Source organism: Phalacrocorax aristotelis, chromosome 2 (genome assembly GCF_949628215.1).
Source record: "Phalacrocorax aristotelis chromosome 2, bGulAri2.1, whole genome shotgun sequence".
Taxonomy (NCBI): domain Eukaryota; kingdom Metazoa; phylum Chordata; class Aves; order Suliformes; family Phalacrocoracidae; genus Phalacrocorax; species Phalacrocorax aristotelis.
Genome location: NC_134277.1, coordinates 38,785,173 through 38,801,150, shown reverse-complemented (window position 1 = coordinate 38,801,150; position 15,978 = coordinate 38,785,173). Strand labels below are relative to the sequence as shown.

Below are 15,978 nucleotides of genomic sequence, written 5' to 3'. Positions count from 1 at the left end.
GTACTACTTTGCTAAAAATCCAATTACTCTGCATCTGCTGCATTCTTTTCATTCAGTACTTTTGTAAAGCTATCAAAAAGGCAATCAAGTCTAACTGGCAGTATTCATTCTATATAACCCATGCTGACGACTGTGCGCAGTCCCACTGTTCTCCAGGGCTGAGAATACATTACAAGAAAGAGCCCATTGTTACGATTTGTACTTTTCACACCACAGCGTCCTCTTTTCCAAATATTAGCAGTTATGAAAAGCACCGGTTCCTGACCTTTGTAGTCAAGCCTCAGCTGAGAAAGCTGTCAACAGCATGTGCTTCACTGTGGCCATTATTAGTTGTCATCCTGCCCAGGCTGCTGCCTTCTCCTGCCGGGCAGCTCCAGTGAGCTCTGCTAGCCCTGCGGCTGAGACTGCGGCTGACTGAGAGCTGCTGACCCAGCCCACAGGTGACTGGGTTGATCCACGCACCTGGATTCCCAGTATCCCAGCTGCAGGGTAAGGGTGTAGGCTGCTGAGCTGGCTCTCCACGGCGAGAGACCAGATCAAACAGAGGACATTTGCTTGGGCTCTGCACCTGACTTCACTTGAATGCCCACATGCCTCAAGGGTGAGATCTTCTGCACCCTGAGTATGGAAAAAGATGCTCAGTGGATATGACATACACATTTTACGCTCAGAAAGGACAATATCTAGAGCATGATGGGACAAGTGCCAGTCAGCCTGCAGGGAGACAGAAAGCTAGCCAAGACATTCCTTGGCCGAAGGTCTGCAGAGTGCTCAGGATATAGAAGAGGAAGAACTCAGCATATCTTGGCTAGCATTAAGCATTTCATGGAAGCCTTGGATATTAGGATCATAGCTGCTGTTAATTTCTCACTAGTGAAGTGACGATTCAGAATTGAATCACAGAATCATAGAATGGTTTGGGTTGGAAGGGACCTTAAAGATCACCTAGTTCCAACCCCCCTTGCCAAGGGCAGGGATACCTTCCACTAGACCAGGTTGCTCAAGGCCTCATCCAACCTGGCCTTGAACACTTCCAGGGATGGTGCATCCACACCTTCTCCGGGGAACCAGCTCCAGTGCCTCACCGCCCTCACTGCAAAATATCTAATCTAAATCTACCCTCTTTCACTTTAAACTTTAAAACTGTTATGTCTCATCCTATCACTACACTCCATGACAAAGAATCCCTCCCCACCTTTCCTGTAGGCCCCCTTTAAGGACTGGAAGGCTGCTATAAGGTCTCACTAGAGCCTTCTCTTCTCTAGGCTGGAATGTACTCTCCCCTTCCTCCTTAGCTACATTGGTAAGGCATCTTCATCTAGACAGGATGAATCAGAGGCTAAAGAATATATTTTTCAGGCACAAAAAACCACAGGGAAATAGGACTAAAAGGTAGTTTAAGAAGTTTTTCTCCTGCCTGCCTCAGGTGTCAGTGCTACCTGTTCCATTTCTCCCAGATGTTTTCTAAGGTGTTTCTATGCTTCATGATGAGGGAGACTTTGTCGCCCCCTCAGGCACTCCATCCCAGTGTTTCACTGTTCTTTCTTTTTTTTTTTTCTCCCTTAATAGCTAACCTGTGATGTTCATCGCTGTATTTCAGGTTTATCATCTCTTGTCATGTCCGGCATGAACACAGAGACAGGTTATTTTTTTTCCTTATAAATAGCCAAGCAAGCATACAACCTAAACAAGCACATCACTAAACCCATTTATTTTCTAAACAAAATATAAAGGATAAGTATCAGTCACCATTTAAACACTTTCCTGTTGACACTAATTCCAAGTCCTTCACTAACAGAAATTAATATCTCTCTTATTCTTAAGAAATTGAACACTTGTCTTCCAAGATCAAAACATGGCAGTTTAGAGGCGCTTGTAAAAGTTTAGTGCCTATTCCTTCGTGGTGTCTCAAGATTCATGCAAGATAATCAAGTATAGATTTTAACTTAAAAAATGGCTTTTCATTTTCCAGTGACTAGACAAATGAAATGTTTATGCTGAAGGCTCCATCCCAATCCCTATGGAAGTGTGTTTATACTAATTTAATACCATCAAACTATGTAAAGAGTATAAAAGCCAAGATAAAAAAAACTTAGATAAGGCTTTTATTTTTAATACATCAAAATAAGCATGGGTTTTATGCAACAAACATTTAGCTTTATTAGATTTATTAATATGCTTAAAACAGGAAAATACCCAAGAGGAAAAGACTAATTTATGTATTCAGCAGAGCCTAGCTGCAGATACAGTACTGTACCTGAAGAGCCAAGTGGTGTTTGCTTTAGGACTACTATAAGCACTTCTGGTGTATCTGATCACTTTTAGTACTCGTCTGACATTCTCATTTGAGAAAATTTCAATCTATGGTTGTGGTACTCAGGTAAGAATTATTCTGCACCACTTCCATTTGGCTATCTTTCTAAAACACTGGATTGGGAAATACTTTGGTGGTAACAAATTCCATATTCACCTTTGCCCCGTATGCTTAGCAGTACCCCGAGCAAGCTCTCTTCTGGCGTAATCACATCACTTATTCTGCTTCAGGCAAAAATCCTGAATCCTAAGCTGACAGTAATAACATAAACCAGGAACCTGGAGAGATGTTAACAGCTCAGGGAAGCAATGTAAGCAAATACTTTGCAATGGAATCTCTCTCTCTCTCGATTCCCTTATTTTCCACTACTGTTAAAATGAGCCCGAATTATTCCTCTCAAAAATCCTTGCCTAATCAGGCAAAACATAACGTATTAGTTAGGAATGCCATGGTCAACTACAAAGCAGCATCCTTTTTCCTGTGCATAAACACAGACAGCCAGAGGGAAGGAATTGAAAAAGATAATTTCCATGATTTTACTTTGGTAGCTTTCTTATCTTTATTTCTATGTATTTCCTATTTCATATTTATCATGCTTTAAACAAAAAAGAAGTTGTAAAGGGACACAGCTGGAAAAGAATACAAAAGAATGCCAACATTGAAAGGCAAAAGAAAATGATCAGCCAGCTATATTTTCTGTAATATGGTATTTGTCACTCAAAATATAAAACCGCTTACTAAAATACATATCCTGGTACATCCACTGTAAAAATATAAACTTCTCCTTGCTGTGGTATAATACCAATGAGTATTCTGGATTAAATCAGTACTGAATTGCTAACAGTTATTTAAAGACGACATTTGGGTATGTAGTTAAGTACTCGTGTCAGGGCATGCTACAGTTAAGAATGTACACATGGTAACCTGTGTGTAGAATACTACTCTTGCAGGACAAGCCTGAGTGGCTGATGAAAAGCATTAATTACTCCCAAAGTAATTTTTATGTATACGTTTGTTGCTTCTAGCAGCAAAAAATGCCATGCACCTTTTATCACTGCATGTATTACTGAAATCTGCAGATAAAGGCCATTTTTGTGTACATGCTTTATGCTGCTGCTTATCAGTGTGGTGCCTGAGCATCTTCCAGGGAAAATCAGCTGAGGAGGAGTCCCTTGTGAATCCTGTGGATACGCAAACAGGAGTGAAACTGTAACTACTAATAAAAAAGAAGGTGGTGGGTTGTTGATGTCCCTGTAGAACAAATTTTAATTTGTTGTGACCAAGCATACATGTTGCAGAAACCAGGGAGTTGAAGGAAATGTAAATCACGCTGGGTCAAATTATCAGTGTCGCTCCAGCCCAGAGTCTGCAGGAACAGATATTTCTGCTCACTATCCTCTTAACCCCATGATCTGCTGCTAGTGCCCTGCAGCCCTCATGTGGAAGGACATGCTCAACATCTAGATAGACATCCCAGCAGAGAGTTAAACACTAGCTAGCAACCTGTAATAGGATCATTAGAGGTTTATAGGAGCTACAGAATGGGAAGAATAATGAATAAATGAAAGACTGAAAAGATTCCTTTATTGTTGGCTAACAGCAGTACCTGTAGAAAATTCAATGAAGAGACAAAATGGAGTGGTAAGATGAGGCTAAAAGGCCTTCAGAAAGGGACGTGGTGTGAATAATAATGTAGCAGTGTAAATACTTACAAAAATTGAACCAAACCAGAGGTTCTCTTACAATTGGCTGTCTCCCATGCAGTTTTGATGTAAGGAAAACTGCAGTGCCCCTAAAAAATTTAATTCTATAACCAGATTACATCTCCAATTAAGAAATATTAGAAAACAGGCTTTCCTGGAAGTCCTGCATTTTCTTCTGTGGGAAATTGTGTGTGAGCAGCATGACTAATGAGAACAGTAACACCAATTCCTACTTCTAGCAAAGTTATTCTTCCTTTTCTGTGACCTTTGTCTTAATCGGAATAGCTTTTTAATCTATCTATTATTTGTGTAGGATTTTCTGCTGAGGATTCCAGACTCCGTAATATGCTTATCAGTTCAGCTCTTAAGTTCTAGATGCAGTATTAACTATGGGCTCTGTCATTTCCACTTAAATGCCCGGTAATGAGTTCCAGCAAAACAGACAGAAAGGTTACCATTTCAAGCAGCAATACACAGTTTTCTGCAATGTCCTGCTGTTAAGTGAAGACTCCACATACAGCTTGCTCTTGGTTTCACTCAAAATGCTACACTATTCTTTACAGACCATCATCCTTAAATGCCTCTTGCTGCTCCTGGTGTCTACAACAGAGAGCAGAACAAGCATTCCAGCCCAGGCTCCAAGCAAACTCATATTTCAGGTACAACTCGTATGTTTGAACTGACTGAGCCACATCCTACTTGGAGAGAAGCTGATGGGAGCTTTGCAAGGGGCAATGAGCACAAACTGAAACCCAGGAAGTTCCACCTGAATATGAGGAAAAAATTCTTTCCTTTGAGGGTGACAGAGCACTGGAATAGGCTGCTCAGGGAAGTTGTGGAGTCTCCTTCCCTGGAGACATTCAAAACCCGCCTGTTCCTCTGCCCCTGCTCTAGGTGTGCCTGCTCAAGCAGGGGGGTTGGATGAGGTGATCTCCAGAGGTCCCTTCCAACCCCTACCATTCTGTGATTTCAGTAAAGGCAGCAGTTGCAGGATAACATGATATGTGATAGCGCTAAATGTTTCAGAACTACATATTTTACTGACAGACTGCTGCAATTTTCTCTCTCCTACATGTGAAGATTAATTGCTTACAGCAAGTTACATTTCTCGTACATTCACCAGTAATGTGAATTACTGATAATTAATTACAGTACGCACCAGTACCAGGTACTTATCTGCCCTACATCTCCTAGAATACATTCATTTGCCCCAAGTACAGCATTCCATAAGCAGAGCACATACGAAGCAGGCGATCAAAACTTGCCCAAGCTTAAATCACAACCCTAAACAGAAAACATACAACCTTCAAATGTTTTTTTTCTACAAAAAACTATTTCTTTGTGCAAAATCAGTTATGAAGCTGGATGCCATTAAGATGAAAATTGCCTCACTGCTAAGAAAGCATTTGCAGCATGCTGTTCTCCCACAACACTTCATTTCTAAAAATCACTGTGGCTTCTTTCAAATTAAAGACCTGCTAAACTATTTGGACTAAAATTTGGAATCTCTGTCTACATATCTAGCACCTCTTTAAAGCTAGACAGAAATAACTTTTGGATGAAATGTTGGCATTAAATATCTTAAAGAATAAATGTTTTCTTAGGCCTGTTACAAAAATATTGGATAAAAAGGCATGAACAACAACAGCTTAATCCAGCCCGTGTATCACACCCCCCTTCTGGAATGGGCATGACTCCACTAATTACCGTTATCAAAAAATTATTATGGGAACAGACAGGTACCCCAGGCAGTACCAAGACATTTCATCTGAATGCGCGCTCCTCCCACCAGCCCGTGCCTTGGCGACCCCCTTCCATTGACCTACCCCACGGGGAGCGGCAGCGCTGGAGTGGCTGAGGCATTGAATAATCTCCGCTGTCAACATGGGACACAACAGAATGAGCAGACTCCCTGGATGGTGTTAACAAACCCGCTAAGGAGACGAATGCCTTCAGCTGCACTTTCACACTCTGGAATTGGTTTCAGTATAAAACAAAATCTCACTTGTAAAAGGCCTAATCTGTAAGAGAAGTACTGATGCTTAACCTTAGAGCACTGAATTCTCACATTCCTCTTGAGAAATAATGGAAGTTTCTGTCCTGTTTTCTTCCCTGTACGCTTTCGCCCCACTCCATCATTTCTGAAACATTCAAAATACTCCAGGCAGCACTTTCAAATAAACCAGCTCAATCATAAAAAACCCGACATTTTTCCTGTTAAATTGGCCAGAGAAAACACACCTTACAAAAAACACAATTGTATTTCACACATGTAGCAAAGAATGCTGAGTATTCATTCCCTTATTTCTAGGGGCCTGAAATTTATTGGAGTAATTGAAGGTTTTGATCTGTGGGCAGACCATGGCCTTTGTCTAAAATGCTGTACAACACATGACAGCCTCAAGCAAAACATCTGATACAACTCCCGTTGAACTACCATTTTCCCATATTATTTTTATATTTTAGGGGACTTCTAAACTTTATATAAAGACAAACATTAAATTCCCTTTACCCTCCTCTGCCCCTATATGCTATTACTGACAAATGCTCGGTACTTCACTGGTTTATTACAAAGCCCTGTCCATACTTTATCTGAGTTTACTGCGAGGAAGAAATACGAATGATGACCTCTGAGTCTTTGTCTGCTACCCAAACCTCTCACGAGCTTCTCCCGGGAACATATGAAGCAAAGGCAACCATAGTAGGCTTCACCGTATAGAATTCTGTGAATTTCTTTCAGTTGCTAGTAATTTAGCTGAAGTAATCTTTTTGCACATGGATTTCCATAAAATGATGGCAAACTACTGGTACCAGTAGAGAAGCCCATTGGGAGTCTTAATTATCAATAGTGAGGCCCCAGCTGCTATGGCAGGTCTTCAGCCTGTGAGCAGATTACCTTGCCTATTTAGCTCTGCTCCTCTTGTAGCTGTGATTGCTCCTACTCCTCCTGGCAAGGAAAATATGTTAGAAACAGCTGCTGTTCCTCCTTCTGCTGCTTCCCCTCAGTGGGAGGAAGGCAAAGAGGGTTGCCAACAATGTAATGGCTTAGCTGAAGCCAGCTATTTTTACATGACAGCACAGCCACGCAGGCTGCTATGGCCTGCATGTATGGAAATTTAGATGAGCACTAATCCTTGTAAGGTAAGGACCCATAGTACCGCCTTTTGCATCATGGGCCACCTCGGAGGTAAATAACACTTTACACACCTTAATTTCATTCAGCTGCATTCTCTTTTCCCAAGTAACAAGCAATAGGACAAGATGAAATGTCTTCAAGTTGCGCCAGTGGAGGTTTAGATTGGATATTAGGAAAAATTTCTTCACTGAAAGGGTTATCACACATTGGAACAGGCTGTCCAGGGAAGCAGTTAAGTCACCATCCCTGGAGGTATTTAAAAGATGTGTAGTTGTGGCACTTAGGGACATAGGTTAGCAGTGGACTTGGCAGTGTTAGGATTACGGTTGGACTTGATGATCTTAAAGGTCATTTCCAACCTAAATGATCCTATGATTCTAATTCAATCACTAATGAGGTCCAGAGATGTATTTTCACTATTGACAGCAAGTTACATCAAGGCCAAACATTTTCAAGCACAGGTGCCTGGAACTAAAAATGCAGCTCTACAGTTACTTTAAGCCTATATCATAATTTTCTGAGCTGTCATCAGAAGAAAGTCTTGCCCTCTACTTTGTGCTGTGTTTCATTTTCTCGATATGAAAGAAGCTTTTCCAGAACATCCTTTGGACCATTCTCCTACCTACACAAAAACACCTACACAAAAAAGTCTGTCACACTGCACTACGTTTATTTCGTATTGTGCCTCAAATAAAGTCAAAATTCACTTTGTTGTGCCTGCAACAGCATTTAAAAGCAACCAGTGTCCAATCACAGGAATCAACTGAATGAGCATGAAACCTGTCTCAATGACATCCACTCCTTTTGCATATTACAATACCATCCAATTGAACCAAAACTATTGTCATCAGTGGATTCATTTTGAAATAAAACTTGAATGGAGGACTTGGTGCTGTGCCATTCTCCAAAGGACTTCCCTGTGGCAGCGCACCTTCCCTAAAAAATGTCATTGTTAATGGAATTAATTTGTTATAGAAGGTGAATAGGTTTACATGTCAGGTCAGTTACTCAGACAATTATTATTACTGAGAAATCCAAACCAGTATACAATCAGCCAATGCAGATATGTGAACCCAACAGATAATTATGCCACAAATGTCCTAGAGTGATGAGGGTATACACAAAAAAGCTGATCTCTTTTCATGTTCAATATTACTATATGATAGCAAATTCACTCCCTGCTTCCCAAATTCAAACTGGCTCTAGTTCTTAACTAGCTAGTCAGCACACTGAACACTAAAATCATCAGTCACACAGCAGAAGTACGCTTGCAAATGTCAGTAAGTCAATTCAGCACGAACACTGGACTCAAAAGATTTTGTTTGACAGTTCTTACTGCCTTACCACCTGGGAAATCAAAATATCCACATGTCACTGCTTACAAGACTGTTTCTCATATGTAAAAGATTTTCTAATTTTACATCTTCAGATGGCTTCTAACTGCAAGGAATTCTCAATTTATCATCATGTAAGTCCTACTCCATACAGTGCTATGGGATACGGGTGCATGGGAGGAGGAGATCAAGGACAGCCCACTTCAAATGAGAAGAGCAAAGGGAAGCAGACACAGAATATCCCGATTTCAGACCCACGAGAAGAAAGGGAAGAAAACACAATATCCCAATTTGAGACCCATCCACCAAAGAGGAGCTTTGGACTGTGAATGGAAAGATAACAAACTTGAGCTGTGGTGAAGGGTCAGTGGGAACCAGTTTCATAATCCTACTGTTGAATATGCTTGAGTATACATGGACAAAGAAACATAACCTTGAACAATTTTAAATACAATTCCCAGTCAGATGGTGTGTGTGTATATATATACATACATATGTATTTACACAGTGAAAATATTGGCATTTGGTACTTATTAAAAAGCTTTCATCATAAGCTCCAGTAAAATATTAGTTTGGAGCCAAGATCACATTAACAGGGTATAAACTTTTCAGTGGGATAGTAATACTTAATGAAGTATAGAAAAATTGAAACAGGGCTTTAGACAAAACACTTTTTTCTCTCAGATTTGATAGAAAGACTGGTATTAATTGTCAAAATTTTAAACTGAATACTTACCTTTTCAACCGGGGTATTTTCTTCACTCGTTACACTTGCTTTTCTTGATTCATTTTTTGTTCTGCTCAGCCTCCGGGACACTTTATCTCTAAGCAAAGTGGCATATCCAATGTGTTCATAGATGGGGTTTGTTGTCATTTTGGAAATATACTCAGAAGCCTTTGTTTCTATATACAATGTTATCAAGCCATCTGTAACCAGATCATGGATTGATTCAAATCTTTTCTCCCCAACAAAATGCTTCCCATCATAGAACAACCTGTAGTTTAAGGTCTGATTACCAAATCTGCAAGTACCAGAAAAAAAGGAGGGAGGGAAGAAAGAGAGAGAGGGAAGAGTTAGAGGGAATTCGTACTGGCAAAACACTCAGGAGGTAATTTCGCTGATGAGTCTATATGTCTGGATTACATATGGAATATGCACACAGCTGCAACAGGGTTCCTGTGTAGAGACCAACTCAAATTCAAACCCAAACTTGACTGCATCATATGGACTGGGCTGCAGAACTGAGGCCAAGTCTCCGCAACAAGCTACATGACCCAGACATACGCGGTTTAAACCTAAATCCTAAAGGGACTACCGCAGCGATCGGAAAGGCATGTTTGCATTGACAAGACCTTACACCAGGGTGCATAACTGTGTTAAGGCCTCTTCCATCCCAAAATATTTCTGAGGTGTAGAAAGTGGATGCTTAATTTACAGTCAATGAAGAGAGATGGGCATCTCTAGCAAGTAATTCAGACCATAAGGGTCTGAATCACCCTCTGGCAGGCAGCCAGGGAGACCAAGCTCCTAATTCAGGGGCCCATTTAAACACCCAAAGTTCTGTGGGATAACCCTGGCCCTATTTATGGCAGGTGTAATCTATGGGTTTTTTAAAAAGTGTTTTAAAAAGCAAAGTGCTGTACTAGTACATTTGGTTTATAACACTGAAGTTGTAATCCCATTCTTGATTAAAGGATTCAAAGATATGACATTGGGTTAAGTAGTCCTTATATTGCATCAAATGTGCATGTCTCTGCATAGTTTGTTGGGCATTCAAATCAAACTGTTTAAGCCTCTTATTTTTCACCCACATTTTTCATATGAATTCCCAATTTATAATCAAATTCAGATTTTGTTTCTACAAATAATGATCCAGATGGATTTAGAAATCATGCTGTTGTGTCAAAACAACAGGCACTTTGCCATAATCCCATCCTTTAGTACTTTTTATTCTTTATTTTGAAATATCTCTCTAAAGCCCTAAAAAACTACATTTGTTCTTTTTCAGCTGACAAGAGTTGCTTTCAATTGACACCACTTTTTAGTTGGCATGACTCACCAGCTTTTCCAGCTCTACCATCTGCACATCAATATGAATTCTGAGGATGATTTCACACCATATCACAGTTACTTGGGGTAACTCCTTAAAGGATTTTTCCTTCTGGCTTATCAGTAGCAAGGTAAAAAAAGCAGACTTTTATTTTGTGTATATCTTGTAGAAGTAATAATGCTATAAAAATTGCAAAATATTGCCAAGGAACTTGTTTTGTCAAAACCCAATAGAATATCTTGTCCTCTTGCCACTAACCCACAGCAGCTTTAAGACTGTCGTGTGGGCAGGTTTTGAATGGCACAGCTAAGCCAGGAGCGGCTGTATTTTCAAGGAAAGGCACCTGTGAGGGGCAGTGAGGTTGTAGCTTGGGTTTCCACCGAATTTTTCATTCAGTGGAATAGCAGACTCTTACTTCTTTGAGCAGCAGCGTCCCATGCTTCACACTTTATGTCTACAGCAAGCTGAAATTCCAGCTAGGGAAGAAAACAGAAGTCCAGTATGCAGCCTTTGACAGCTGGTCAGCCACTGGACTTCATGATTTTCCAGGTTTATCCACAGTTATTATGCTGATGGTTGTTGATGTTTGTGTAGAACACTTCACTGCGCTCAGAGGACAACATGGCTGTGTCCACTGCTGGGACGCTCTCCTGTTCTGTACTCACTCACATCTTACACAGTTTTCAAGGAGAAGCTCCATCTTTACAACACTCAACTCTAGGTAGCAAAAATTTTGAAAAATGGGCGCAGGCTGCTTCTGCAAAGGACTTCCCTAGACAAGTTCTAAAGGAGTGACTGAATTGCTGCTGTACTGCAATGGTCAAACTACTGACAAGAGGGTGTAAAATCACTCTGACACCATGAAGTGCATTAAGTGACAGTGGACAGAGTTCACTCAAAAGGGACTGATACAATCCCCTCCATTAAACACATTTACATTTGAACTATAAGGCTCTATTAAACAGCATTTACCTGAGAGCAAGAGTATAGCAGCCGGGTTGCCGCTGGCTTTCTCTAAGAATATAAGCTCCTTCTACGCCGGCAAGTATTTCATCTGCTTGCTCCCGAGAAATGATCCCGTGAAACCTAAGGGAAGACATTTCAGTGACTAACAGAACAACCAGACCAGAAACACCTCCTCCTCTACCCCAGAAACCATTTGAAAACTTCTGCACTGCAGAACATCATGGTCTAAGCCATCAGGACTGCTTCCAAGCATCTAGAAGCAGCAGCACAGTCATCCAGCCTGGGCAAGTCCAGCATAGGGGCAAACCAAAAATTACACTGTATATGCAGTATCAGTCAGTATAAGCCAGCATGACGCTTCAACCACACCCAAATACTTTTTTCTGTAAATGCCCCATCTTTTCACAACCTTCTTCTCTTCTACCAGTCGACGCCCCTCTTCCTTGTTTCCTTTCTAGAGCCCTTATGACAGTATTAAAAACTATCTCATTATCAGTTTGCTTTATTTTTATATTCCTCAAATTTGTAAAGGAAACTGAGACAAAAAAAATTGCAACAATTTTTCAAAATTCTATTCTGCATATATTAAAGTAGAAGATACAGAGTAGCCTTGAGAAAGATACTGTTTTTTCATTTCAATGATTCCCTTGTTCAGCGTTAGAAAAAAGCAATACTTCTCTGGTTCTTTTGTGATTGATACTTTAAGAAAGAAAGAGGCCTTAGGATGCAGAATTAACCTTATGCTAATCAATATTTAGAGGTGATCTTTCCATAAGTACAAATGCCGCCTTTACAGCAGTTTGAGTCTTAACTCCTACGCACATTTTGCTGGCTGGTAAGTCTCCGGGGGTCTCCTCAGAGGTTTTGAAAGTTTCTGGGTTTGCTGCTGTCTGAAAAAAGGCACTAAAATGTACTAGCCTTCAGCATTTTCTCTCTTCTGACAATACATATGAAGTGGCACATTTCTAACACTGCCTCTGGCTCAGTAGTGAAAGAGAAGAAAAACACATTGGATGTAAATGCAATTGTTCCGTTCTCTTTGCACAGTCTTTTCACAAATAATATATTTTGGAAATATTAGGCTTAGGTGATCTTTCCAGAGCGACTTTCTATTCAAAATTATGTAAACTGATTCATACTTCCTGCCTGTACTGGTGGGGGACACACTCATTTACTGCCACGTGCAAATTGAAATGAGCATCCCCTAGATGACATAATTTAAGCATGTCTTTACCACTAAACTCATGGCAATTCATAACGCCAGTTAAAAATAATGAGCATAAGCTATTTGATGCCAGAAGCTCATTATAGCAGGCTTTAGGTTAGATATTAGGAAAAAAGTTCTCCTGGTGATCAATTTAAGAAATCCCTGGGACAGGATACCTGGGGCACCTGTGAAATTTCTTTAAGCATGGGTGGTAAGTACTGGGTAATCCAAGCTCTCTCATGGATATTTTTGGTACATTTTTATAAGGGCATAAAACCAGTTTGTACACAGTACAAGATCCCCTGAACTCAGACGCCTGCCTCTGACAGCAGCCAACAAGAAATGCTTACGGAGAGAGTACAGGAAGCAGTGACATATTTCTTTCACTTCACATCCCTGTCCATCCATCACTGGTTTAGCCAGAAGTTGCATCTGATCAGCTGTGACCTTACCCTTCATGAATCTGAGAATCTCACTTGTAAATCCTTTAGTATCTTCATGCTTTTGGCCTTTGCAGCACCCCGTGGCAATGAACCTGAGAGGGACACTGTGGTGCACGTCCCTCTCTTGGACAGCCACTGAGGAAGACCTGTTCATTTTCCTCCTATGGTAGGAGCTGCATGCCTTTGCTCCACCAATGTTGCACTGCGCTTATGTTTCATTTCGTCTATAATCTTTCTAAAAAGGAGGGAGGGGGAAGGGGTAGAGAGGGACCAGAACTACAGGCACTTTTAAAAATGCAGCCACATCATAGATTTATATAGTAATATAATTATGTTTTTTTCTGTTTCCTTCCCTAGAAATTCCTGATTCTCTTTCCAAGCACTACTGAACACTGAGTCAATTGCTTTTATAGGACTGTCCCAGTGGTTCTGAAATCTGCTTTCTGAACGATAATAACTAATGTTATCTTCCCTGAGCAGGTTCGCCCAGGTGACCTTTTACAGTACCTGCCAGCCCCGCTGTTCCACAAACCCAGAGTAAGTCAACAGCCAAGCAGGTTCCTGGACAAGAGACTGGGGTAATGGTTTTACAATTCCCGCTGTAGGAAGTGTGATGGGTTACCCAGCTAGTTACTGTCTTCAGCTGTGTTGTACTTTAATGGCTAGACCTGAATTCCCTGTTGTCAAAGATAATATTTAAAAAATGAAACTTCAGTAATTAGGGGCAAAGCTACTGGCTCTTGAGGTTTTTGATGGTAGAAAAGGATCATTAAACACAGATTATGTGTCTGGGATGGAAGAAAAAATAGAACATGGGATCTAAGTAACTCAGCTAGCGACAAAGGCTAGTGCCTCAGCAGATCACTCTAGTAAAGGCCAAATGCCAGGTCTGGGTGGTTGCTGCAGTGACTGTGCCCAGATCTCCATGCCGATGCAGGATCCAGCAGCTTTCAAGCTATTTATTGGCAGGAAGACTGCTGAGCACGAAGGAATTATACTCTTTTCCTCACAACAAAAACGCACCTCTTCTTTGGGTATTTCTGACTTCATAACTTTAGCAGGGAGAACAGCATTTACACATGCAGTAGTATACACACATACTTCCACAACCACGTAGGGTGGTGAAAGTATAGGAACATACACAAAAAGGCAGTGAGAGGGGCAAGCAGCTTCTCTCCTCCCCAGACCAGTGGGAGGTTAAAGCCACAACCAAAATAAAAGGAAGAAATATTCCAGACAGTATTTATTCCCCAAACTGTCCTGCAAACAGCAAAATAAACATGCAAGCTCACACAGCAGCACAGTCCACGGATTGTGAGCAGCAATACTGGACTGTAACATAGATAAATTATTAGGCTTTCAGTATATTTAGCTTCCAGTTGAAGTGAAAGGTAAAATAAAATATTTTATCAGACCTCCACTGTGTCTTTTTTTTTTTAAGTTCTAGAACAACAACTTTTGATTACACTCAATAGATACTTAAAAGAGGAAATACTTACTCTCTTCCGTAATACTTCGGTCTGTTCTCCACCTAAATTTTGAAAGAATAAAGAATAATAAAAATATACTCAATTTTAAATAAGCTACAAAAAAATAAATTATGCTTGGTTATTAATGAGGACTACTGCATCTAAGGGACAAAATTCTGCCGATTCAAATCTGTGACTGGAACATGACTACAAAGAAGAACAGAAAAATGAAAACAGAAGAGGTGGTTTTACTGATGCATTTCTGGGAAGAATAATACATATTAATGGTAAAAAAAATAGACATAATTGTGTAAAAAGTACATATAATTGCAAAAAATCTGATCAGATGGATAAAGAATAGTTTAATGCAGTTTTGCCAATCTAATATTTATACTATAAAATAAGACTATTTTTGTTGTACTCCCTTCAGCTTCTTAAAAACATTTTTTTCCTATATACAGCAACTAACCAAAGATAAAAAAAATTAATATTCTTGGGAGAAAGAAGGTTTCTGGATTTAGATCTCGTTTTAAATTCCTTGAAGTCTCAAGGACTTGCGGGCCTGATCCAAAGTACACTGAAAGTTGCTGGAAGGACTCACAATTATTTTAAAGAGCTTTGAACCAAGTTTTAGGAATGTCGTGTTTTTATCCAGAAACTTTGGCTACGTCTGACACTTTGACTCGTTTCTCAGACCACAATCTTTTGCCAAGTTCGCAAAAAAGGAAGCTCCCCAGCCCCTGATTTCATCTGTCACCAGCCTGTGCCTTCACCTCGCCTGCCTGGTGCCAGCAGGGGGCATGGCTGCCCAAGCTTTCACATGGGGGCTGGTGCGGAGGTACCTTGCCATGCACACAGGCTTGCTCGATTATTACGTTATCTGACTATTACAAATTAATTTTCAGATTTTAAGATGTATTCATATATATGCATGCATTTAAGTGTCTTTATAAAGAGATGCTCTCTCTCCAGCTATGGCACTTATCAATAGAGTCATCTTACTGGGCTGCAACTTCAGCCAGCGTTTTCATGTGCAAGCATGACAGAACTTAATACAAGATATAGATGAAGTCTCTTAATTACAAAAAAAAAACCAGCTGAGTGCATGGAAGTTGTCCATATCCATGGAATTAGTGCTTCATACGTAGTGGCACACACAGAGAAAAATTATGGTTTCAAGACTGTTTCACCCTTTAGGATAAAACCAATGAATTTTCACCATTTTATCTGACTGGAATCAAGGACGCTTCTCTTGTTTTTATTATATCTCATTATTCCATTCATAAAAACTTTACATCAATGAAAGTTTTTAATTTCTGAATAGCAAATGCATACATGTGACATTTTTGATTCAA

At 40.2% G+C, this 15,978-nt stretch overlaps 1 protein-coding gene across 1 annotated transcript in view; it reads right to left on the bottom strand.

Annotated features, from left to right (window-relative positions):
- Positions 1 to 15,978, bottom strand: part of CHN2 (chimerin 2) — a 164,227-nt gene that overhangs the window by 58,205 nt on the left and 90,044 nt on the right. The window contains exons 4-6 of the mRNA XM_075083145.1: positions 14,654 to 14,685; positions 11,511 to 11,624; positions 9,224 to 9,509 (exon numbers count right to left, since the gene is read on the bottom strand). Of these exons, the coding sequence (XP_074939246.1) occupies positions 9,224 to 9,509; positions 11,511 to 11,624; positions 14,654 to 14,685 (432 nt within the window). The remainder of the gene's footprint in view (positions 1 to 9,223; positions 9,510 to 11,510; positions 11,625 to 14,653; positions 14,686 to 15,978) is intronic.